Source organism: Sus scrofa, chromosome 8, assembly GCF_054392235.1.
Source record: "Sus scrofa isolate SSC_HxYL_T2T_F1_AM1 chromosome 8, Sscrofa_HxYL_maternal_Yorkshire_Landrace_v2.0, whole genome shotgun sequence".
NCBI lineage: Eukaryota > Metazoa > Chordata > Mammalia > Artiodactyla > Suidae > Sus > Sus scrofa.
Window position 1 is genome coordinate 126578351 of NC_139390.1, and position 25988 is coordinate 126604338.

Here is a 25988-nt window from a genome sequence, read left to right on the forward strand (position 1 = left end):
TCATATGGCTTTGATCATGTGACAGTTCTGTTTTTAGTTTTTTGAGGAACCACCATACTGTTTTCCATAGTGATTGTATCAGTTTACATTCCCAACAAGAGTATAAGAAAGTTCCCTTTTCTCTGGACCTTCTCCAGCGTTGACTGTTTATAGACTTTTTCTTGATGGCCATTCTGGCTGGTGTGAGGTAGTAACTCATAGTAGTGTTGCTTTGCATTTCTCTAGTAATTAGTGATGTTGAGCACCTTTTCATGTGTTTTCTTTGACCATCTATGTGTCTTCTTTGGAGAAATGTCTATTTAGACCTCCAACAAGGGATTAGTCTCCAAAATATATAAATACCTCCTGCAGCTCAATATAAAATAAAACAAAAACAAAAAACAAATGACCCAATCAAAAATGAATTCACCTACTGTTGATGGTGATGCTCTCATGCCTTTTAGCTTTCAGGATGGGGAAAATATCCCTAATACTATGACCCTTTTGGCCTTCAACTTTGTGCCTGATAACTTCAGGGGATGCCCCAATTCCCATTTCAGATAGGCAGTTAATAAAAATAATCTGTTAGGTTCTATCTGCACTGAAGAAAGTACTAGATATTTAAAGAACCTTAAAGTGAAGCATGGAATAAATCCTGCCATTTGAAGGAGTATGGATGGATCTAGAGATTATCATACCAAGTGAAGTAGGCCAAAGACAAATATCAGATGATATCACTTATATGTGAAATCTAAAAAAAAATGATAATGAACAGAAATAGACCCAGACAAACTTATGGTTACCAAAGATGGGGAGGGATAAATTAGGAGTTTGGGATTAAAATATATACACTACTGTATATAAAATAGATAACCAGCCAGGATCTACTGTACAGCACAGGGAACTATACTCAATATTTTGTAATACCCCGTAAAGGAAAGGAATCTGAAGAAAAAAAAAGATGGATATGTATGTATAACTGAATCACTCTGCTGTATTACTGAACCAAATACAATATTGTAAATGAATTATACTTGAATTTAGTAAAAGAGTTGGGGGCCTGTTCAATCTTTTTTCAACAGTATATTGGGACTTTCACCATCTGAATACTTTTTAGAAAACTGGCTATTCACTCTGGAATAATATGGTTTATTTAGAATCCTAACAACTGTAAACATACCACTGAATTGAGACAATTTATTTTAGCCTAAACTAGAAGTTTGAGGTTTAATTGTTTGAATATACACTTTTAGAAGACTTTCTAGAATCTCACTTCATTTTCTAAAAACATTTTAAGTTGCCGTGGTGATGATCACCATTTTTTCATGGGGGAAAATCTAGGCACAAAGAGGTCTAGTAACTCAGTTGAGCCACAAGAGACTAAGGGAGGGAGCCAGGATTTGCACACAGAGCCCATGTTCTTTGCCAGTTCATGAAATCACTTTTTGGTCTTCCTACCATTCTTAGGTGATTTTATTAAGTGACACTCTGGCAGAAAGGAAGAAGGCAAGTATGGAAAGGAAGTTTAATTGGGGGGCTTAATAATGGTGCAAGCTGAATAAATCTCAGCACCACACAAGTTAACATACACTCCTCAGGGTCAGCCTCTTCATTATACAGTTTCTTCAGTGTCAGTGGCAAACCTTGAAATGTACTTGGCAAGGATTCTGAGATTGCTCTTTCATGACCTCACAACAGCTTATCTTTTGGATTCAACAAGGAATGCAGAAGACAAATTGTGAAAAAAAAGACAAGAGCAAAAATATCTTTTCCTCTCTCAGGTTAGGGTGGTTTAGTTCTCTTCACATATTTTTTTTTTATTAAAGTGCTCTTAAATCATACACTTCTCAATAAATTAAAACATTCACAGAGGTTATAATACAAAACGTTTGCATGATAGTGCCTCAAAATATTTTTAAAAATTATCAGGTCAAACAAAAGCTTTGTTTTGTTTTTTTAAAAATAGAAATAATATATTTCACTCTGAAAATCATTTGAAGAAAAATAAATGCAACAAAATCCATCCACAGTTCACTACCAGGATTAAGCACTGTTAATATTTCCTTTTACATGTGCATATGCATATGTACATATAAATACATATGTACATGCAACAAAATATCATGAATGTGTTTCCACATCTATAAAAATTTCTCTAGTACTATTACATGGCAGAATATTCCATCTTATTCCCCAATAATTAATGTTGTTGACAAATGTTTGTAATAACTTAAACTTTAATGAGCATTTTCATTTTTAGGATAAATTCCTAAACATAATTTTGCCAGTTCAAAGAGTGTGGTTCTTTAACATAGACACATATCATTTTGATGTATCAATAACATTGATGTACATTGCCAAATCACACCCCATAAAGGTCATGCCCCTACAGTAAGACAGAAACTTTTCTTGAACATTCATTAAAACTGGGTATTGTCAGGAAAGATACCTAATTATGCTTGAAAGGCAAGAAGTTGTTATCTCAATTCTTAAATATCTATTTCTTTGATTTCACTGAGATAAATGCATTTTTCCATTGTATTGGTCTGTTTCTTCTTTGATGATGTAATTTTGTCTATTTTTCAGTTGCAGAGTCGTTTTATTATTACTTAGCAAGAGATCTTTACATATGAAGGACATCAGATCTTTATTATTTGTTCACAAGTTGTTAAATTTACCTTTTAAGCTTATGGTTTTTGAGCCAAAGATCATTTAATATTAATGAAGAAATCAGATCAAAGTTTTCTTCAATGTACTCTACTTTTGGTGTCATGCATAAAACGTCCCCTCCTCCCCAGTTATATGCAAATAGTCACCCACATTCTCTTTTAGAATGTTAAAATTTTGTTTTTTACATTTAAATCTTTAACATAGAAGAAATTTATATTGATATTTGAAGTAGATAACTGACTTTCATATTTTAAGATGGTTCATAACTCATCAAAAATCACTTATTAAATAATATACCCTACTCATCATACTTATTATATGTTAAATTCACCTACTCTAATCTCTCTACATACATGCAATACACAAAAATCTGCAACTATATCTATGTATGTATGTAGATGGCTATATATAGTTCTATGTCTATACTTTCTGTTTTATGCCACTGATCTGTCTGTCCCCTCTGGCCGTCATCACTGTTTCAATGAATTATTTAACCTCAAAATACCTTCTGATCATTAAGACAAGGCTGACAAACTAATATGGTGATATTATTCCTATTTTTCCAGTTTTTTTGCTTAGCCATTTAAAAATGCATTTCTTAGATTTCGTTTTTACTTTTCTCACCTACATTTCTTATCTTTGAAATAGATATAATATTCTATCTTTAAGCAGTCTAGGATTAGGTATCATTTTTTTTTTCATGTAAATGCCTCTCAGTCAAGCATCAAGATCAGAGAAATCAAAATGCTACTAAATCCCTCAGCAATGATTGTGACCAACATCAGGAGTGACCACATGTGCTGTAAGCTCCAGAATTGAAGCAAAGCAGGAGTAGGAAGTGAGGTAATGTGAGCACTCCACTGTGAGTTCTCAGCCACACCCCCGTGTATTTCGGGAAAGTGCATGTGACATCTATTCACATACACTGCTATCTTTATACACTCCAGGATATGCCAAATAAAGTAACAACTCCAAAGGCGGTCTGTTTTAGAGAATTAATTAAAAGAGAGAGTAAAATCAAGTTATGTACACAAAATAGAAACTTGGAGGTTCTTCTGAGATTTCGTATAATTTAGGATGAAACAAGCTAAGGTTTTGAGGTGTTTTGGGAACAGTTGATTTGCTCTAATCATTCTTTTAATGAGGCCTTCTGAGCACTGTGCAGCAGTGAAATGGGTGTCCTCCTTATAAACAGGTATAGGTATAATTTTGGAACAGTTTTTTTGTTTTTTTTGTTTTTGTTTTTGTTTTTTTTGTCTTTTTGCTATTTCTTGGGCCGCTCCTGCGGCATATGGAGGTTCCCAGGCTAGAGGTCCAATCGGAGCTGTAGCCACCGGCCTACGCCAGAGCCACAGCAACGCAGGATCCAAGCCACGTCTGCAACCTACATCACAGCTCACGGCAACGCCGGATCGTTAACCCACTGAGCAAGGGCAGGGATCGAACCCGCAACCTCATGGTTCCTAGTTGGATTCGTTAACCACTGCGCCACGACGGGAACTCCTGGAACAGTTTTTCATACTGATCATGGACACTCTTTTGTCCAGGAGGCTTCATGCCTCCAGGTATAACTGGAGATCAGATGTGCAGCCTGTGGCTGAGGAAATATGTAGAGATTTCAGCCACGGCTATGGCTACATTATCACCATGTTTTAACTGATCGCCACTAATATTAAAGAGACCTCCCCCGCCCCCCCCAACACACAGAGTATTTTGCCTGATTGGCGCTCTGGTCCGAAGAACCCGTCTATCCCAAGCTCACTCTGTATGTAGCAAAAGCATGCCACCCCAATGCCATTCCAGTCACATTTCCTAGAGAAGAGTATCCACTGGGCATTAGAAGTCGTTTTGCCTTTTTCTTCATCAAATTCCAAAAATAAGGCCGGGAATGACAAGTCTTTGTTTACCTCTATTAGAAATGTCCTGAAAAAACTCCCTGGCTCTTGAGTCTTTTCACTCACTCAGGTCAGAGCATGATCTACTTAATGTAAGTTTGGCACTGTCTCGAGAAGGTGGTCTTTACTAATCTGACTTTCAAGTTACTAATCCCACAAAGTTGATTCCTTGCGGATTCTGCTCTAACACTTAACCCTCAGGCAGTTAAAACTTCTTTATCCAAACTGAGTTGCTGTTTAAGGAGGCCCCTTTATAATCACTCCGAAACGTACTTTCAAAACAAAAGTTAGAAAGCCTGTGTGATCCATTCTCAAGAAAGATCTCTTTCTGTTCAAAACCCGCCCTGACCTTTTTGTTGAAGAAGAACAAAATAATGTAGTAACAAAAACACCAGTGGCTGCCAAAGGAAGAGGAAAAAAAAAAAAAAGTTCCTGTAAGGGACTGAAACAATAAATCTCCTCTCTGCTGAACTCCCAAAGGGAGTCTGTGCATTTCCTCCCGTTCTTTATCAGAGCCCCCGAAATAAGTAGGAATGGGCCGTGGCTGTTCACATCCAGCACACCTTTTCCATTTGCTAAGAAGGCCCCGTCAGGCTGGGAGGGAGTTGTCCCTGCCTGACTCTCGAGAGAGGAGCCACTGTGACAATCCACAGGCACCATGAAACTGCTGCAAGGGAACATCCTTTTTCTTCTTCTGACCAGTCTTGGTAGAAGCAGTATCACAGGTACTGTTTTCTCTTATGGCTCTGATGGAGTGGATCAGAAGTCACTAGTTGGGGGTGGGGGCAGGTGCTGCTCTGTACCTCAGTTTACCTTCAGGGAGCTTCCCCTGAAACGTGGATGCAGCAGTTCATTTGCTGAGTTGAGTGTGCAGGTTGATGGGGAGTGCATGGAGCAGGCTCCACAGAAAGGATGTTTGTTTTCACCCAAGGAAAAGGTTTGCTTTTGCAGAGGCCTTGACGTGTGCTCTGTGGCCACATATAGGTGCTAGGAATAGACAGTACCTTTTTTGGAGAGTAACAATCTGGGAGTAAAATGCTGGCTAAAAATGGGCTGTTTCTCAGAAATGTGTTCTTTTCAAGCATAAGTCTAGAAATAACAAGATTGTCATGTATGGGTGAAAGGCTGTAATCAGAAACATTGCGTTGCAGATGCTGGCCTATATTTGTCCCAGCTATCTTTTGGCTCTGATAAATTGAGAGGTTGGATAAAGCTGCCCAGGGAAGTGAATCTTAATATCTTGATGGGGTAGAGTGAGAAAAGAGGAGAGTTATTGATTAAAGTTTGCAGACGCTTGCTCTAGAAATAAGCACATATCTACATGTACATGTTCAATATTTTGCATAACATTTCAGAGAATTTATACACATAAAAACCCTACCCGTTGACTGCAGGTTCTGAAACTTAGACAAAGGATATATGTACACACCTACATAAGCTCTGACTATATTAATGACCAGTTGCAAGAAATGATTACATGATTCTTAACCCTTCTGGAGGGATTTACTGTAAGCAATTAAATTTAATCAATATTTATTAGGCTTCCACCATGTACACAGCAGCGCAAGGAATATAAAATTGTAAGACTCAGTCCTTGCTCACAGTGCTAAATGTACTTTTGGGAGAAATAAGCGTCTAATTCTATTACAAGACATATTTAATAAGTACGAAAACCAAAGTACAAACTATCATAAAAGAACACAGTTGAGACACACTGATTCTGATTCTGAGGATCCCTGGAAAAAAACTCAGTTTTAAGTTTACTTTGCATGTGCTCTTTCCAGAAGTTTGCTGCTTACAAAATTCCAATTTACAGTGATTATGTGGGAAAAAATAAGCACAGTCCTCCTTGAACAATATTTATCACTAATTTTTCAAAATATGTGTATAAATTTAGGATGAATACCCAAACACTTCAGAATCACATATGGCTGCTTACCATCCATCTGAGCGTTTCCAGGGTTAGGTTGCAGTATGTAGCAAGACAGAAAACTTAACTTAGAGGAGTTACTAAGTTCTGATTTTTTAAAAGAAAAGAATATTTGTGAGGTGACATAGATGTCAGTACACTAGCTTATAAATAGCTCTTCAGGATGCATGGGAGAGGTCGATTAGGAGCACTGATGCCATGAGAGACACTGCCCATAAACACGTGCCAGGACGATATAAAATCTGAACATCTGGGTTCGGCTGCTCACATCCCAGGTCTGCAGGCATCAGTTAAGTACACGACTTTGCTTTACTCTGAAAGTGGAATAAAATCAATAGAAGCAGCCTGCACAACCTGGCCGTAAGGAAGCTGGAAAGGTGAGGGATAACCCGGAGATGACCGGCCAGATTTTTCTATTACAGTTATTTGAGGAAGATAGCAACGCTTTTAGCTCACTGGTGATGAGCTCAGTCTCTCTGGTAACAGTGTCTTCTTTCTAACGAACAATTAACCCAAGTACAACAATTTCTCAATTGAGCGGAGGCAATGGGTACATATGGCTGTCTCCTTCAACTTCTGCCACCAAGCCTTTGTTAATTCAGGGCAAGTGTTTGTCATATCTACCCCATTGATCCCAGAAAAAGAAGCTCTAGCTTAGGAGCATAAATCGACCATCTGAGCGGTGCCTGGAAGGAGTTGGAAGAGATTGTCCCAACCACGTGCATGATTTTGTTGCACCTGGTTCTGTCCGTTTTATGTTTTCCTTTCCAGATACTGTGCAGGAAATGAAACATTTCCTAAGTTGATTTATGAAGTTCTTTCCCTAACCCCCTGTACCGGAAACACATTGATTTCAAAGCTTTATATGTTCCCCAAAACTTAAAATGCTTAACATATTTCATCAGCAGAGTTGATTATAGGGGTATAGAAGGAGTCGTTTCATCTGCCTTAAATTCGCAAGTTGTCAAGAAGAGCCATGCTTTTTTGCATAGTAATTTATTCCTAGATAATAATCTTTTAGAGAAATTGACTGCTTTTTCTTTTCTGTCAGTTTCAGATTTGAATAAATACAATGTAGTCTTTTGTTCTCTTTGTGGAAATCAAGGAAATCTTTCTACATGGCAGTGAGTGACTTTGTGTTACTTGGTTGGTGTTATAATATTTTATTATCTCCAATTTGGAAAGCTGTTCTATTGAAATATGTATGGGAGGTTCCTGAAAAGGAACTGTCATTCTTTGCCAGGGTTTTCTAAATTGTATTTAAAACTGAACAGACCCCTACAGTGGCTTTTAAGCTCCTTTGGCTTTTAAGTCTAGATCGATGCGCTTCTGGCTGTCAGGGCTGAGAAAAGTTAAATGAAGAAGGATTCCAAGAAAAAGGAAGCCCTGGAAGCAATTTACTTTTCAAGTGCCATTTGCTTTTCAAACTCTACATTAATTTAGGAAAGATTAAAATGGTTTAGGCATTTTCAAGCAGGAACAAATATCTCTATTGGTATCAGAAGAATTTAATTGCTTATAGAAACTCATTTGTTAGTGAGTGAACATTCAAAGTCATGGAAAAGATGGATTGAACACACTTTGATAGACACTATGCTAAGTATTGTAAGTTTATAGAGAGCAATAAGACTCAGACTTTGCCCTAGAAATGAGGAGAGAAAAGGATGAGCCGGATAATTTAAGTGTGATTCTATTATAAGCCTTAACTGGTAAATAAAGAATGTTATGAAGAATTCACAACTAGCTTAGTTTTGAGTATAGAGACATCAGAAAAGGCTTCGTGTACAAGTGAAAATTATGATAAACTTTGAAACTTGGGGAAAAAAAGAGTTTCCAGATGGACAGATTTTCTTAAGGAGGAACATTAGAAACATCAGTATATTGTAATCTAGAAATGTAAGGAAGTCATAGGTTGGACAGAAGTTAAGTGTTGGGAAATTCGGTTGGAACTATAGCCTTAGGATATGTTGAATACCAGGATGAGAAATACTGACTCATGTAGTTAATTGTTTTGGAAACTCTAAATGTGTTTGAGCATGGGAATTATATGATTGGGGCTATAAATTGAGAAGATGAATCTGTCGGCAGGCTATAAATTAGACGACTGCAGTCAGGAGAGATAAAAGCTAAAGATAATGGTTCAAATGTTATTGCAAGTCTGAGAGTCTGTCAAAATGAAAAGGAGAATCTAGGGAAGAACTTCAAGGAAACAGAAAATGAAGTTTGCAAAAGAGAGGTTGGAAGAAAATTAAATGCTGTACATCATGAATTTACGTGTTGTTTTAGGTAACATGAGTTGCTTCAGAGCAGATTGTTTTATTATGTCTTCTTAGCTTAATCACTATCAATAGATCTCACCTGAACTGGGTGATCTGTTATAGGAAGAGTGAGCTGATGGGAAAACAAATTCAATGGGAAAAGTACTCCGTTTCCAAGCCATTTACTTAAAATAAGCATTCTCTTTTCACTACTCATTTTCCTTTTCAATGATCTCCACTAAAAGCAGAACTGATCCTCGTAGAATTCTTATTTTCCAGAGATTCATAACAGTTGTCACCAAAAAAAACTGGGGATGTTATCTTGCTGAATGTAACTATTCAGATATTGAGGGAAAAAAATGAACATTTGGAGGTTGCAGAAAGTTTCTTATCAACTGGATAATTGCCTGATCTTTCCTTATCATTGATTAAGTTATATTTCAAGCTTCGGGTAACTATTTCAACTGGTAACTGACTACCTATTCCAAGTTCCTTATATTCTTTTTTTCTCAGGCATCAACTTTCCAACTTCCTCTTTGCCTTTTAAAACAATTTGAGATGTGCGTTCCTAAACATTGAATGTCAAAGCAGGAATTTGCTCTAAAGGACATTCCATCCAATTCCTGTGTAGTGGTGTGTCTTTCCTGTTACTGAATTCCTGTGGATCATTATAGCTCTATCAGGTTAGGATAATGATGCCTGATGGGTGTTAAAAGAAGCTCTTTCAGTTAGCAATTAAGATCCCTTTTGTACTGCTGCACACAATATCTGCAGTAGCATGGGAAACATTAGTGTGTCATTTACATCTACAAAGGCCACTATATGATCCCCAAATTTCAGCAACTGTAAAAAAAAAATAGTTTTATAAATTTGAATAGAGGTTTTGCGTCGTGTAGAGTAGGATATCAGCAGAGATAATCATAAGTAGTCTAAACAGAAGCAGCCACCACATGAGTATTAGATACCTGTCGTGTCTTTCTGTACATCCACTCTGGATGTGTTTAGTCCACTTGTTGCTATGGCAACGTGTTAGGTGTAACTTGACAGCATCTTGTCTCACATGAATGCTTATCTCTTGCCTGTCTGCTGTTGTTCTGCTACTAGGCATGTTCTACCTGCAGAACCCTGCCTGGCACTGTTATATGTCTGAGCTAGAAATGCAGGAGCCTTAGCACTCTATAAGATAGCCTTTGTCCAGAAGAAGAATGGGGCCAGTGAATAAATGCTTTCCTCTTCTGTTTGCTCCAGTTTCACTGTTTAATTCTCCACTCCTTTTCTTGAGATCACTTTCCTTTACAAACTGCCTGCACACAAACCCTTGTCTCAGACTCTGCTCTTTGGATTTATTATTTTTCTTGTTGGGAACATTTTTGGTTTGGATGATAATGTATATATATTATGCTAGCATTTCTCTGACATTCTCATTGATATTCATTATCTTTATTCCCCCTCACTTCAAAAAAAAAAAAATCCAAATCCAAAATGATTTTGTTGAGTTAAATTAAACAATATTCTAACCAGGTCTTGTTCTAAGGCAATCATCTGTCTGTTTGTCTAGTCAGTAATGAATTATATTATAAGGTTGGTATAAAAAATGTCAATGTCATTGATTTTATTCTTGGTGTGCTGATCATCTGAAATGTCAACTACCTTTTATTCTGTCTAATCAGTTATATTCTGATTAGTTGTGTCAAAAATTAGTTGTGCCAAAAACCAGAGAAAGGAGATCACAACGAGGTCTGGTGCAAGTTAACCCAGAGAAGTATTGTCACATCTACAGACATCTACCATTTGTTGTCCCTGGCACTTCACACCTGTTATTTCCATCACAATATGTCAAGGCGAACTTGATCATTCCCATTTTACTGATTAGGACCCTGACTTGGAGATGGTATGATGTTATCCTAGTATAATATAGCTTAAAATCAAAACAGAGAGTGTTTTTCTTTCAAACCTTCCCTTCTTCCCTAGCTTGCTACCTTCCAATGTAGTGAAGCTGCTATAAGCTGAGTTTTTCTGATTGAAAAGAATAAGGGTAGCAACATGCCATTTGAGTATTTTGGAAGCACTGCTGCCTCTTAGAGCACCTTTGGCCTCTCTAAACTGCAAACCAAGACCACAGTGCCATGAATGAATTTCTACATAGTGATAACTAACACCCTGAATTCAATTAATTATTAGGGGATGGGTTAAAAGGAGTTGTGGGCATTTCCCTACCTACCCACTGTTATGTTAGTTGGGGGAAAAAAATGCGTTTGGCTATACATGTCGGTGCAGCTAATATGGGACCTAGAGGAGAAGGAAAGAAGCAAAGAGGAAATAACTATTAGTGAAGTAATTACTTAGTGTCACATTTATAATTCTCCCGGAGCCAGACTGTCTGGATTCAAATTCCAGCTTTGCCACTTACTATCTGTGTGAACTTGGGCAAGCTACTTAACCTTCAGCTTTCTTAGCTATAAAATAGGAATGAGTACAGTCTTACCTCAGGGGGAAATTTGGAGGATCAAGTGAGTAATACTTAAACACCCTGAATATGCCAGCATTTGGTAACTGTACATTTTGCTGAGTTTTGGAACTCACAATCCCACAGTTTATCACATCCCATTCCTTAGATAAACTATTGCTGAGTTGATTCCAATCTAGAATCAGAAAATATTTAAATAATTTCTATGTTGATTCTCACAAAGAGAAAAACTAGCACGTGAAAATTTTTCAGAGTGGAACTGATATAGGATACTAGAGACATGATTTCCAAGTTTTGTTCTTAGTCGCCATATATATAAGCACAATTTGACACATACAAACTGATGTGTTATTGAGAATGCCTTTCAGATTTGTAAGTCACTTAACTCACTGTATAAACTAATCACTCAAATTAATAAGCAAAATTGCATTTGTGTTTAATGAAAATTTTAGCTTTTTTTTTTTTTTTTTTTTTTTGTCTTTTTGCCTTTTCTAGGGCTGCTCCCATGGCATATGGAGGTTCCCAGGCTAGGGGTCTAACGGGAGCTGTAGCCACCGGCCTACACCACAGCCACAGCAATTCAGGATCCAAGCTGCATCTGCGCCCTACACCACAGGTCACGGCAATGCCAGATCCTTAACCCACTAAGCAAGGCCAGGGATCAAACCTGCAACCTCATGGTTCCTAGTCGGATTCGTTAACTACTGAGCCACGATGGGAACTCCAAAAATTTTAACATTTTAGTTTGAGAATTATCAACATCCTCAAATATTATTTCCTATCTTTAAGTATTGAGCTTGGCTTAGTCTGAGAGTTGGAATATGTTCATAGAAAGAACTTTAAAGCAGCTTTGGATTTAGCTTTTCAGTATGCTAAAGCTGCCCAAAACACTAAGTGCTACTGCCCTCCATTTCTTTATCTAAAAATGAGAAAAATGATCATTACTGACACAATATTTGTGTTAAATGGTAATCAGAAACCTATTTTAGATGCTCTGTAAGCCATCAATCACTATCAAAATTTATTTATTAATATGAAAGCTAACATTTAACCCACAGAATCACAGATGAAGAGAAGGTTATTGCATAAACTTGACAATTCTTCCTTACCAGCTGGGCCCTTAACTGTCAATCCACTATTGCTCTTTTAGCCAAATTCCTTTGTATATTTTTTATGGCTGCTACATTCAAATAGCCATTATTGAAATGATGCCTGAGTTATACAAAATTACACACATAAAACACAGAAATCATTGGTCTCATATATTGAACTTATTTTTAACTGAACTGGGAAAATAAACTTTTTTTTTTGAAGTGGTATAAACTGTGAAATCGTGTGAGGGCATAAAAACAGACTGAACTCTTGGATACTTTCTCTAGGGAACAGAGGCCACTTCTACATTTGTCAGCTCAAGGCTGTTGTGACAATTCCTCTGCCCAACAATAGGACATACCTCAATTACCTCTCCTGCTGCAAAGCCAATTTTAAAAGTGAGAATCGCCTTTTTCAATGCACAGGATTAACTCATTTAAAGATTTATTAATAGTAATTGCATTCTTGGGATTAGGATAATTAAATTATATGAATCAATAAGCTTTTCTTCTTTCCATTTTCTGACAGCCTCATTTGTTGGGCACAGGTTTTAATACCCATTAAAGTTTAGAACTCTATAGATTTGCGAAGTAGAAGAAAGAAAAATTACAATGCTTTCACTATTTAAAAACCTGTGTGATTTCCCTGGTGGCTCAGCAGGTTAAGGATTCAATGTTGTCACTGCTATAGCTCAGGTTCAATCCCTGGCCCAGGAACTCCCACATACCGTAAGCATGACCAAAAAAAAAAAAGAAAAAAAACCAAAACTGTTATTAGGGTCCATCACAACCTAAATGAATATAAGTATCTTAAAAACAAGGACAGTGTCTAATTGATAATTCCCCCCCCCCCCAAGACCTATCTTTGGACATGTAAGTAATGCTGACTGACTTGCTCTTAATTTGGAGAACTGTATTTCTTCAAAAGTCAGCAGAGTTGAAAATACCCAAGGCATTCCTGGCTTTGTTTTCAGTGACATGAGGACAATATTTATTTTTATCCTTGGCCTGGATAATGGAGAAGCTCTGAGTGTCCTTTTGAGATACTCTCTTGGTTGGCTGAACTTATTTGATTTTCTTTATGACGTTGATCTGCTGTCTTATTGTTGATTGCATAGCAGAAAATGCCTGCCTTTGTTTATATCAACTGCCCAAATCACACAAGACTAGTGCAGTTATCTGAATGCGAGTGTTGAATCATTCCCATGTCTTGCTCACAAAAAAAAAATTGGTGTCCTATTATTCTAGGCACCATCCATCATTTGGGTCAGACTGATCCTCACCTCCACTGGAATAAAATGTAAAATTATGGAAATTCAAGACACATCGATTACAGATTTCACCTCTCCATCTCTGAAGTCTTGGTTCAGAATGTTAATTAACTTTATTCTAACTAAGGAGGAAAGACATCTAATAATTCAGTTATTCCCAAGTTTCAGAATTTTCACTGATTAATAAATAATCTAAATGCCCCATGGGCAATTGACATGGAACTAGTAACGCTTTACATTGTTAAATAAAAACTCTTACAGGGCATATACTATTTATCAACACATTACATGAAAGAAAAGCTACTTTAGCTCTCTCTATATATTTGGAATATAATGATGTTCCTATATTTTTTTCTCATTGAGCTCTGGCTGGTGTCACGAGCCAGCTCTATGCATTGGTAGAGGGTACAGTCTTCTGAGCCAAGACCCCTTGGTCACCAGGGTCCATACTCTCACTGTGTGACTGAGCCACACAATTTTTTTCTTACCTCTCAAGGCTTTAATTTCTCTATCTGTAAAACGATGTGGTTTGACTAGATGATAGTGATACTTCCTTCTAGATCTACAATTGTACGAACTTACTGTAAGAAGTGGTTTCTGTACATTTAGCCTCAAGTTATCTTGCTTCGTTTTCATTCTGTTATTCCTAGACATGCTCGTTCTGAAGCAAAACGTTCAATTCTATTCCCTAATGTTTACTTCCTTTGGGAGTTTTCAGATAGGGTTGTTAGAAAGGATTTGCTTTGCATGTGAAAAGCCAGTTCTCTGCCATGAGAGGCATTTCTCAAAATGCACATCAATAAAAGACATTTTTCCCCCCATAGCATTATTTGTGTGTAAATGATAGAGATGTGGTGGTGGGAGGGACGGAAAAAAGGACAGAGAGAGAGAGAGAAGAAAATGCATTGACATCAGGAAAAGATTGAGAATACGAATGAAGTGAAAAAGAGATTGAGAAACTGATAGAAGCCATAGAGGCCGGGAGAGAGGAAGCCTCTCTGAGGGGGTTAGGATGAAGAAAGATGAAGAGTGAGAAGGGGAGGGAGGCTAATAGAGAGATGGGGAGACTACTGAATGCTCTTATGATGGGGAGAGCTTTCCCCTTAGGCCCTGTAGCTGTCTTACAGGCTCAGTACTTTTTTATCATTAAATCTCTTGCCAGGTCTTCATTCCTCCATGCATTGCTTTTGCTGAAGGCTGAATTTTTTAAAGCATCATCATTGATCCAATATCTCATTTAATCCTTGCCCTGCCCAAGGGGATTGGGCAAACTGGTGTTATGCATGCACTTTATCCGAGAAGAAAAGCCCAAGGACACATAATACTGTGTGACTCATACCAGTAGCCCTCAAAGTTTATCACTCAGAAGAATTGCCTAAATTGTTTATTAAAATATTGATTCCTAGTGTTCACTCCCTGTGATCTCCAGGCCACTTCCTTTCAGTAAACTCCAAAACACTATGTTTCCAGCAATTACTGCTGATAATTTTTATATACTGGTACGCTGACACACCCTCTGAGAAATCCTGGGCTAGATTCAAGTTTCCTGACAGTCATCAGAGGTCTTTCCACTGTTCCATGCCCGCATGATAGCTGGAGCTGTTTACCTTTCAGAAAAGAGCTAGGGTGTAGTACTTCAGGGAAATTTTTGGTATTAATTCAGTGTGATCTAATTTTTTTCTTTGCTTAGGATAATAGGAAACTTGATTTGGGCAAGGCAAATATTAGTGGAAACATGGACATCTTCTAGCCACATAGGCTTAAATCCCAGGTTTTTTGACCATCTCTTCATAAGGAGATATTCTTCGCTCTGCTCATTATAAGATTTTACTTAATGCTTTCAGTTCTACTATTAAGCTTCTTCTGTTTTCATTAACACCAGAAGACCATGAGCCTCTGCAGTATAGGCTGCTCAAGAAAATGAGCCACCTGGAATAATAATTTGAGTAGGGAAACAGCTGCAGTATTCCTATCAAAGGTTCAAGAGAGGTCAGGATGCATTCGATAATCCAAATACAATTATTTCTGGTTCCCAGAGTTCTACTGTTAAGAGCCAGAGGAGTTTGAGAAGGGAGGGAGGACTGCATGAGTAGCATTTGAGCATGAGGAGAAAGGGAGAAGCTGTGAGGTTATGAATCTGGGCTAAGTATCCTGGAAAACTTGGGGTATTAGAAAACAACAAACCGAAATTTGTAAACTGGACACGATGCTGCTGCTAATCTTAATAAATCAGGGTAAGTTACAGGAAGAAGTCAACAGCCTCTCTTTCAGAGTTCACAGACTAGCAACCTTTGACAGGTTTTAGCAACCTTTGACTAGCAAACCTTTGCAGGTTTTAACCTGCAAATGTGCCTTGTATGGCCACATAATGTTTTATGACTGCAGGCTACTATTTAAAAACAAGCAAGTTTCACAAAACAACAACTGCCAGAAAGGAAAAAAGAGAAAGTCTCATTTTCAGCTCTCACGGCAACTCTGGGTCTCATGTTCCCTCACGGCAGCATTCAGTTAAGCCTGAGTAATAAGCCTGAGTTTAAATTGGGAACGCTCCCTTTCCTACAAATGTATGTGGACTTACACCCTACCGTATTCTCTCACCGCTCTGCCAAACCCCTATGGGCACTGGGTCCATCCTTTCACCTGTTTTGTGAACCTGTAGGATTTTATCTAAGCATTAGGTGTGCAATTTGCAAAGCTGTCACCATACATATGATGGTTCAATGGATTTTAAAAGGACAGGGTTCCGGGACAATTTCCTACAACTAACTAGGCTTGTCAGCCAATCTCAGAATTTTAAGGACTTGCCCAGCAATGCTGCTTTTATAAAACACTGTGCTAAATTTGCTGGCTTGTGCAGTAAATAAGTATATAAGGCAAATAAGTATACAGTAATTAGGAAAAAATTAAATTATTATTTGTAGATGAAATGATTGTATAAGTAGCACATCTATAAGAGAAGTTCCCTGGTGATGCAGTGGGTTAAGAATCCAGTGTTGTCACTGCTGTGGCGCAGGTTCAATCCCTGGTCCAGGAACTTCGCCATGCCATGAGTGTGGCCAAAAAAAAGAAAAAGAAAAAGAAAAGAAAGAGAAAACCTGCACGAATTTACAGATAATTTTAGGACTAAAGAATTCATAGGTTTCTGGTTATAGGATTTATATAAATAAGTTACATTACTATTTAGGCAACAAATAGTTGAAAAAGAAAACTTTGCAATATGTCATTTACAAAAATCTCAAAAAATCAAGTACCTATAAACAATTCTAATAAAAAATACTCATATAATTTCTGTGAGAAGAATAAAACTGTATTGAGTTCTATTAAGAAAAAAACCTTAAAAATTAGAAAAATATGCTATGTGGATTGATTGGGCAACCCAGTATTTCAGTGATGTTAATAGATTCTAATAGATTTATACATTATATTCCCATTAAAATTCTAATAGATTTTATTGTGGAATATAAAAAGCTGATTACAGTTTTTTTATAGAAATACAGGAAGTCAAGAAAATGTAATTTTTTTTTTTTGTTTGTTTTTTTAGGGCTGCACCCGTGGCATATGGAGGGTCCCAGGCTAGGGGTCTAATTGGAGCTATAGCTGCCAGCTTATGCCACAGCCACAGCAATGCCAGATCTGAGCCACGTCTGTCACCTACACCACAGCTCACGGCAACGCTGGATCCTTAACCCACTGAGCGAGGCCAGGGATGGAACTCGCAACCTCATGGTTCCTAGTCGGATTCGTTTCCACTGCACCACGACAGGAACTCCAAGAAAATGTTAGTAATTCTTGAAGAAGAAAAGAAAGGACAACTTGATCTACCAGTTATCAAATCCCATTAATAAAGATACAGTAAGTAAAACTGTCAAATTGATGTATGGAAGAAATACCAAGCATGAGTGGCATTGAGGCCACATAGATTGGTGGATAGAATAATAATCTATGAAACAAACCTACAAATATATGGATCTTTGATATACAAAGAGCAACTGGAAAGGATTGGCCTTTTCCATAAATGCTGAAACTATTAGATAGTCATTGGGAAAAAAATACATTGGATTCCCATGTAACACTATACACAAAAGCTATTTGCAGATGAACTACTTACTGACTTCAGTGTAGAATGCAAACTTTAAAACTTTAAGAAGAAAATATAGGAGAATATTGCTGTAGCTTTATTCTAGGGAACTCCACAAAAAGCACCAACCATAAAGAAAAAGACATATATTTTATTGCATTAGAGTTATTTGCTCTGTGTATCAAAAGACACAGTAGCAAAAGTGAAAAGATGACCACAAAATGGGAGGAGATATTTGACCTAGGTACAACTGACCAAAAAAACCAAACCAAAACAAAAAAAAAACCCATCTAGAATATGGAGAAAAAACTAAATATAAATAAGAAAAATTAAAACAATGCAATTTAAAAAAAAGAAACAATTGCAGACTTAAATAGGTATATACATGGGATTAAATGTTAAAAAGACCCTACATTAATTGCTAAATTTTCTATATTAATAAACAGAATAATAACATTTGTAAATTGAACTTAAAAGCTTAAAAGAGAAATAGACCTCTTATTCCGTGAATTAATATGTACAGCATAGTGACCCAGTCATATATATATATATATATACATACACACACACATATATACTTTTTCTCTCATACTATGTTCCATCATGTTCTATCCCAAGAGATTGGATATAGTTCCCTATACTATACAGTAGTACCTCATTGCTTATCCATTCTAAATGTAATGGTTTGTATCTACAACCCCAAACTCTCCATCCATCCCACTTCTCCCCTGCTTCCCCCTGGCAACTACAAATCTGCTCTCCATATCTGTGACCTGTTTCTGTTTTGTAGATAGGTTCATTTACGGCATATTTTAGATCCCACATATAAGTGATATCATGTGGTATTGTCTTTTTCTGACTTACTTCATTTAGTATGAGACTCTATAGTTGCGTCCATGTTGCTGAAAATGGGATGATTTTGTTCTTTTTTATGGCTGAGTAGTATTCCGTTGTGTTTATGTACATCTTCTTAATCCATTCATCATGCTGGAGAGGGTGTGGAGAAAAGGGAACCCTCCTATACTGCTGGTGGGAATACAAATTGGTACAACAACCGCTATGGAAAACAGTATGGAGGTTCCTCTGAATGAAAACTAAACATAGCACTACCACATGATCCAGAAATCCCACTCCTTTGAATATATCTGGACAAAACTTTCATTCAAAAAGACACATGCACTTCTGTGTCTGCTGCAGCACTATTCACAATAGCCAAGACATGGAAACAACCTAAATGCCCATTGAGATTCAGATTTTAAGTAAAACTGAGGTTTCTTCTACAATACAGATATTTCATTTTTTAAAATCTAATAATATTTGTACTTGAAAGTAATCCTACAGATTCTAGGTAATGTGGTACCCAGTCTCCAGCATGGCCTCCAGTGATCCTTTCCTCTTCATACTCAAGCACTTGGGTGGACCATTCTCGTATTGACTTAGGACTAAATCATGTGATTCCAGGAAATCAGTGGAAGTGATGTATGCTTTCCAAGGGTAGGCAGTAAAAGACATAAGGCTTCTACCTAGGTCTCTCAGACTGCTCTCTATGGGGGAAGCAAGTCACCGTGTTTTGTTGTGAGAACAGTCAGGCAGAGACCCAGAGGAGAAAACCTGAGGCCTTCCACTGACAGCCAGCACCAACTTGCTGGCAGTAGGAGTGGGCCACCTTGTCAGTGGATCTTCCAGACCCATCAAGCCTGAGCCGACTGCAGAAACTGTGAGAGATCATAAGTGATTGTTATTTTAAGACACATGCTTAGGAATAATTTGTTGGGCAATAGGTAGCTAATTCAAGTGTCATCAAATGCAATTTGTAATTCATGTGGGTTTTTGACATAAATTTGATTGCTGTTCAGATGAACAGAAAGAACACCTTGTATCAAGGAAGTTTTTCTAGATTTCAAGGTAAATTATTTTCTCTAGTTATATCCATAGAAAATGTTCAATTAATGCTTGTCTGAATTTATTATTTGACCCATTATTAATATGTCCATAAGGCCAAAAGCATCTTTGGGATTAAATGCCTTGCCTCTTAAATTCATAAAGTTCAGAGCTTTAATTTACTATTGAAGAAGTGGTGCAGATAGAATGATGCTTTATTACCTTTTATGTAATATTATCTTACTACTACTACTAATAGTAATAAATTTTATAAGCATATAGTTTTTTCTCTTCTTCCAACATAGATAAATAAAACATTATATACAATAATTATGTATGTTGTCATGATATTTTCATGGCAGATATATTTTACCAATTAATTTGACTTACAGTTATCATTTGCATTTCTTTTTTCTTTTTTTTCTTTTTTTCTTTTTTTTAAAGGCAGCATCCACAGAATATGGAAGTTCCCAGGCTAGGGGCTGAATCGGAGCTGCAGCTGCTGACCTACACCACTGCCACAGCCAAACCAGATCCATGCTGCAACTGTGACCTACATCACAGCTCACAGCAACGCTGGATCTTTAACCCACTGAGTGGGGCCAGGGATTGAACCCACGTCCTCATGGATTATAGTCGTCCTCATGGATTATAGTCGGGCTCATTACCTACCGCTAAGCCACAATGGGAACGCCCTCATTTGCATTTCTTGATGTGCTTATATGAGAATTAATTTTGTTAATGAACTAAATTTGTCCATTTATTTTCTCTAAATATTAGTAAAATAATTACTGAGTTTTTTCATCTAGTGAGACAAAAGTTTTAAGGTGAAATTCTTTTCACTTTCATTCACATATTAGGAAATTAAGTTAAAGAGACAAATGACATTGTAGCAACTTAAATTTGGAAAGGATTAAGTTATCAGACATTGTCTCCTCAGATTAAACAGTACATCATTCAATTCCTTTTCCTTCTCCTCCTGGAATCCACTTTATCCCTTTACTCACATTAGTTTCTGTTCTTTGACATTTGTTGCTCCTGCTTGTTTAAACTGAAGAGATGGAAATTAAATTTATGTTGTAGGGAGTTCCCATCGCAGTTCAGCAGAAACGAATCTGAGTAGTAACTATGGGGCTGCAGGCTCGATCCCTGGCCTTACTCAGTGGGTTAAGGATCCAGCATTGACGTGAGCTGCGGTGTAGGTCACAGATGCAGCTTGGATCCAGCGTTGCTGTGGCTGTGACAGAGGCCAGTGGCTACAGCTCTAATTCAACCCCTAGCCTGAGAACTTCCATGTGCCACAGGTGTGGCCCTAAAAACAAAAACAAAATAAAACAAAACAAAACAAAACAAATTCATGTTGTAAAAAGAATCTAACTGCTGTTGAGTAAAATAACAATAGTTATTTATTAGTTGTATAGCATGATCTCATCATACAGTTCTATTTGGAAGTATAATTTTTTGATAAAATATCATATTAACTATTCATTCCTCACTTGGGGTTTCCTTTGCCTTTACATCATTTCCTGATGTATTTATTCTTACACTATTTTACTAAATTTGTCCTCTTTTTTTGTTCTTTTGTTGTTCACCTTTTATTTATTCCTACTAAACTTTATCTTATAAATGAATAATTTAATTATTTTTATATTGTAAATTTCCTTACTATTATCCAAGATAGTAAAATATTTGTCTTTAAAAACCTGATTTGGAGTCAAACTGGATCACTGTAGGCCCTATGGATCTTTTTTTTTCTTTTCTTTTTCTTTTTTGCGATTTCTTGGGCCGCTCCTGCGGCATATGGAGGTTCCCAGGCTAGGGGTCGAATTGGAGTTGTAGCTGCTGGCCTATGCCGGAGCCACAGCAACACGGGATCCGAGCAGTGTCTGCTACCTACACCACAGCTCACGGCAACGCCAGATCCTTAACCCACTGAGCAAGGGCAGAGATCGAACCCTCGACCTCATGGTTCCTAGTTGGATGCGTTAACCACTGCACCGTGACGGGAACTCCCCTATGGCTTTTTTATGTATATACAATTATTTCTAGAACATGAGTGGGAACTGCCTGAGTCCACTTACATGGATTTTCAAAATAGCAAATACTGCAGTATTACAGGGTTGGAGGTTGGTTGAATTTGTTGGTATGGAACGTCACATACAGAGGAATCATGGATAAGGAGGAATTGCAGAGAAGGAGGGCTGCGGTCATGTGAGACTGCAGAGGGTCAGCATCCCTAGGTCATGTGAGACTGCAGAGGGTCAGCATCCCTAACCCCTACGTGTTCAAGGATCAACTGTACAGCATTATCTCCACATAGGTATTTGAGACGCTAGGTAAAATTACTGATTACCCACTCTGTCCTTATTTTCTACCTATATTATCAGCCCCTTCAACAATGCTGAGCTTTTGGGATCCTTTGATCTTGATTCTTAAAGAAGGGTGGGACTAATGCATGGTGGCATGAGGTAAAAAAGGAAGGGAAAAAAATGGAGTTGGAGCTGACTTCCTGCCGTATGGAGAAGCCTCAATTTAGTGAATTACAAGGTTCTTTTAAGACTTATTGGGTGGCCCTAAAAGGCTTTCACCTAGAGCAGTATTTCCAGATACACTTGGTGGTACTTGAGGTAATTTCAAGCATAAATGAATTAAACAACACTGACTCAAATCTCTTTGCTATTTCCGATTGTCTAAGTCCATGTTTGGTGTCATGTCTTCACTATGCCCTAACACTCACTAATTTCACTCTTCCACGCAGGGAGAGCAACACTCAAGCATAGAACCACCATAGTTAAATGATATCTTTATAGAATATGACTTTTGTCATAGTTTTACTTTTGTGGTTAATTCAATTAATAACCAATGATTGATTGTATTCCCTTTTGTGATAATATTGTAATATTTCTTTTTAAAAAACTGAATTTTTAAAAGTGGTTTGATTTTAAGAAAAAGAGTAAGGAACTAAGTAAAGAATATGAGTAAACTCATAAAAGTGGTACAGGGGTGAATGAAATTTTGAACACACATTCCAAGAGATTTAAACTTTAGGAGGCTTCTACAGCCAAATATGGCATTTCCTTTTGCAGCTTTTTTTTCTCACTAAGAAGCTGCTAAAACTGACAAGAGTTTTAGGACACTTTGATAGTTGATAAGTGACTCTTCTGAATTTAGCAAATACATTTCACTTCAACCTTTATTGCCCAGGAGAACAGGAAATGTAATGCTTTCAAATGCTATAGAAATCTCACTAGAGATTTAAAAAAAAAAAAAATGCCAAGAACATAGAAAATGCCCCACACATTCTTCCCAGATTTTAAAGTGACCCTATATCAGAAAAAAAAATCATAAATTCACATTTATGTAGCATTCAACACTGCTTGAGTTCACAAAAAAGCAGAAAAATGTTTACAAGTAGTAATAAAGGAGTTCCCATCATGGCGCAGTGGAAATTAATCCGACTAGGAACTATGAGGTTGCGGGTTCGATCCCTGGCCTCGCTCAGTGGGTTAAGGATCTGGTGTTGCCGTGAGCTGTGGTGTAGGTTGCAGACAAGGCTCGGATCTGGCGTTGCTGTGGCTCTGGTGTAGGCTGGCAGCTATAGCTCCGATTAGACCTCTAGCCTGGGAACCTCCATATGCCATGTGTGCGGCTCTAAAAAGACAGAAGACAAAACCAAAAAACCAAATAGTAATAAAGCATAAAAATGATTCACCAACAAATTGAACACCAGAAATTTTATTTCAATATGAAGTTTCAACAGTAAATCATTTGTCCAGTATAAATTCAACCTATGTTTTTACTTTCTATTTTTAGCCAGTGGTAATTCTATTCAAAATAATAGACTAATTATGATATTTTGAAGATTCTGGCTCTTCAGGAAAAATTTACTTATATTTAGCATATAGTAAACAGTTAATAAGTGCCTTACTGTCAAGTACTCTACTAATAGATACACAGATAAATGTTAACTCAATTAGAATTGCTTTAAAAATTGATGATTCTTGTATATTTTATGTAATGGTTCTAAACTAATAAAAATGTTTAGTTATACAGAGCACCATATTTCTTAGGCATTCTGGGGAAAAGAAACATATATATTGATAATAATACAAGATTACATCATTGGTTTTCATTTATTGATATCTCTGTTAGGACAGTAAATTTAATTGTCATGGTATGAATTCACCTTCAAAACCAGAAAAAAATAGTTTACAAATAAATGTCAACTGTGATCTAATGGCAGCCTTCACACTTTTTTTTTTTTTTTTGTCTTTTTGCCTTTTCTAGGGCCACTTCCCACGGCATATGGAGGTTCCCAGGCTAGGGGTCTAATCAGAGCTATAGGATCCAAGCCACGTCTGTGACCTACACCACAGCTCACGGCAATGCCAGATCCTTAACCCACTGAGCAAGGCCAGGGATCGAACCTGCAACCTCCTGGTTCCTAGTCAGATTCGTTAGCCACTGTGCCAAGATGGGAACTCCCAGCCTTCGCACTTTAGAAAACACTTTATTACTTAATGCTGGTGATATCTCAGATTTAACTAATTGTTGCTGCTGCTTTGAAGTGCTTATTCTATAGCTCCATAGTCTATTTGTTCTGATTATTCATCCTTCCATATTTGTGAAGCAAACAATTTATAGTCAATTTTAGAATAATTGAATAATTTGCTATAGGACAAATTTACAATCATCTTCTAAAGCAAACATACAATTGTGACTCAGGAAATTTGGTTCCGAATCTAGTAAATAGCATTTAATAAAATAAGAAGGTAATTTTATAAATCTCAGGTGGCACCTGGATATCTTCATCTTTAATATAAAAGCATCTTCAGACTGAAGGAGTTCCCATCATGACTCAGTGGGTAAAGAACCCAACTAGTATCCATGAGGATGTAGGTTCAATCCTTGGCCTTGCTGAGTGGGTTAAGGATCCGGCGTTGCTGTGGCTGTGGTGTAGGCCAGCCAGTAGCTGCAGCTCTGATTTGACCCCTAGCCTGGCAACTTCCGTATGCTTCAGGTGTGGCCCTGAAAACAAAAAGAAAATACAAACAAAACTTCTTTAGACTGAAGAATTACTCTTTGCTCTGGGGAAAAACCAGTGCCCCACATTTCTTCAAATCCTTTTTGGTGGAGAGAGGATTAAGTTCTTGTTTGCCTTTCTTGCCAGTTTCCTGCAGCCATCAAATCTTGTATTCCATTTGGTTTCTTGGGACAGTTTCTTTAACTCTCCTTTGGCAACAACCAAAATGTAGTTCCGCTTTCTTTCATGCCTGCCCAGAAAGATCCACTTAACTAAACTCTTCATGGGCATTTGCAGACTTCACGTGGAGTAGTTGTCTTCACTGAAGGAAGGGAGGTTTTACAGCAGAGTGGTGCAAAGTTAGGGATGTGTTTTAGAAATCTCCGTTCTTAAAATTGTCTTTTGGCTGCTTTACCTTCTTTCTTGACCTAGTCTCTCTCCTCTTCCCCCATATCTTCTGCTTTCTCACCCTCAAGAGTAAAAAAGAACAATCATTTCCTTTTTCTTGGGTAGAGCAATTCAGTTCTCTCTAGCTCTTTCTCTTCCATTTCTTAGAGATTGGGGCATCCTTCTGAATTTCCAAAATCGCCTCTTGCAAGTGTCTACCTGACCATTTGTTCTTAGAGAAGGACAAATTTTCCATCCTAGTCTTCACCTTGGCATTTGGGAAAGGATTTTGGAGCAGTTCATTCATTCTTCCAGTTTAAAATCAAAGGATATTATGCAAAGGGGTACTTAACTTCGTGCTCTCCTTCTCTTTAAATATGGATTTTCTGATTTCTCCCCCTGTCAGCAGAGCTGCTACTTCCCAACCAGGCTTTGAAAACATATTCTGTAAACGTGTCTTTTGCCTACTATTAAATAACAAAAATCTGTTGCAATGTTCAGTGTAAGCTCTTTCTTTTTCCAAAGGCTGCATCTGTCCCACAACATGCAGAGTTATTTTTAAATGTGTTAGATTTAATTAACCCACCACAAGTGACTCCTCTGATGGCATCCTAAAGGAATGTTCAAAATATTTTTAATTTGGAAAATATACCATATAAAAGCAGTCTTCAGAATCAAAAAGACACCACAGTTTCTTCTCTGTTCTTATAAATACATCCTGGGTTCCTACTGAGCATGTGGTTCAGAGCAGTTTTCCCATTGCCTATGCGGAGAAATTGGGAGGAACAGATTCACAGAAAGAAAAGGTTAATTTTTTTTCTAGCACTTAGAACTGGCACATATTGGAAACAAAGGGCTATAAATCCCCTGCTCTGTAAGTCTTTGCTTGTTTGATTCTAATTAAAAAGTATGAGTCATGAGTGTTTAAAGACTGTCCCTAACTATTTTCAGAGAATGGATAAGACCAGATATCAAATTCTGACTCAGTTTATGATGCTATGTAAAGCCATCATACAAATGAACAAAATTGTACTGTTACGGATATACTGAGATCTACA

At 37.3% G+C, this 25988-nt stretch overlaps 1 protein-coding gene and 1 long non-coding RNA gene across 9 annotated transcripts in view; one reads left to right on the plus strand and one right to left on the minus strand.

The window, feature by feature from the left end:
* Nucleotides 1–5094: 5094 nt before the first annotated feature.
* Nucleotides 5095–25988, plus strand: part of EMCN (endomucin) — an 82834-nt gene continuing 61940 nt past the window's right edge. For all 6 annotated transcript variants that reach the window (XM_084973322.1, XM_084973326.1, XM_084973324.1 and 3 more), the window contains exon 1: nt 5095–5269. In XM_084973322.1, the coding sequence (XP_084829448.1) occupies nt 5203–5269 (67 nt within the window). In that variant the 5' untranslated portion in view covers nt 5095–5202. The remainder of the gene's footprint in view (nt 5270–25988) is intronic.
* LOC146401031 (uncharacterized) overlaps nt 23240–25988 on the minus strand; it is a 244697-nt gene continuing 241948 nt past the window's right edge. For 2 of the 3 annotated variants that reach the window (XR_014813324.1, XR_014813323.1), the window contains one exon: nt 23240–25693. This is a non-coding gene — a long non-coding RNA (uncharacterized LOC146401031). The remainder of the gene's footprint in view (nt 25694–25988) is intronic. The other variant, XR_014813325.1, reaches the window with a different exon arrangement.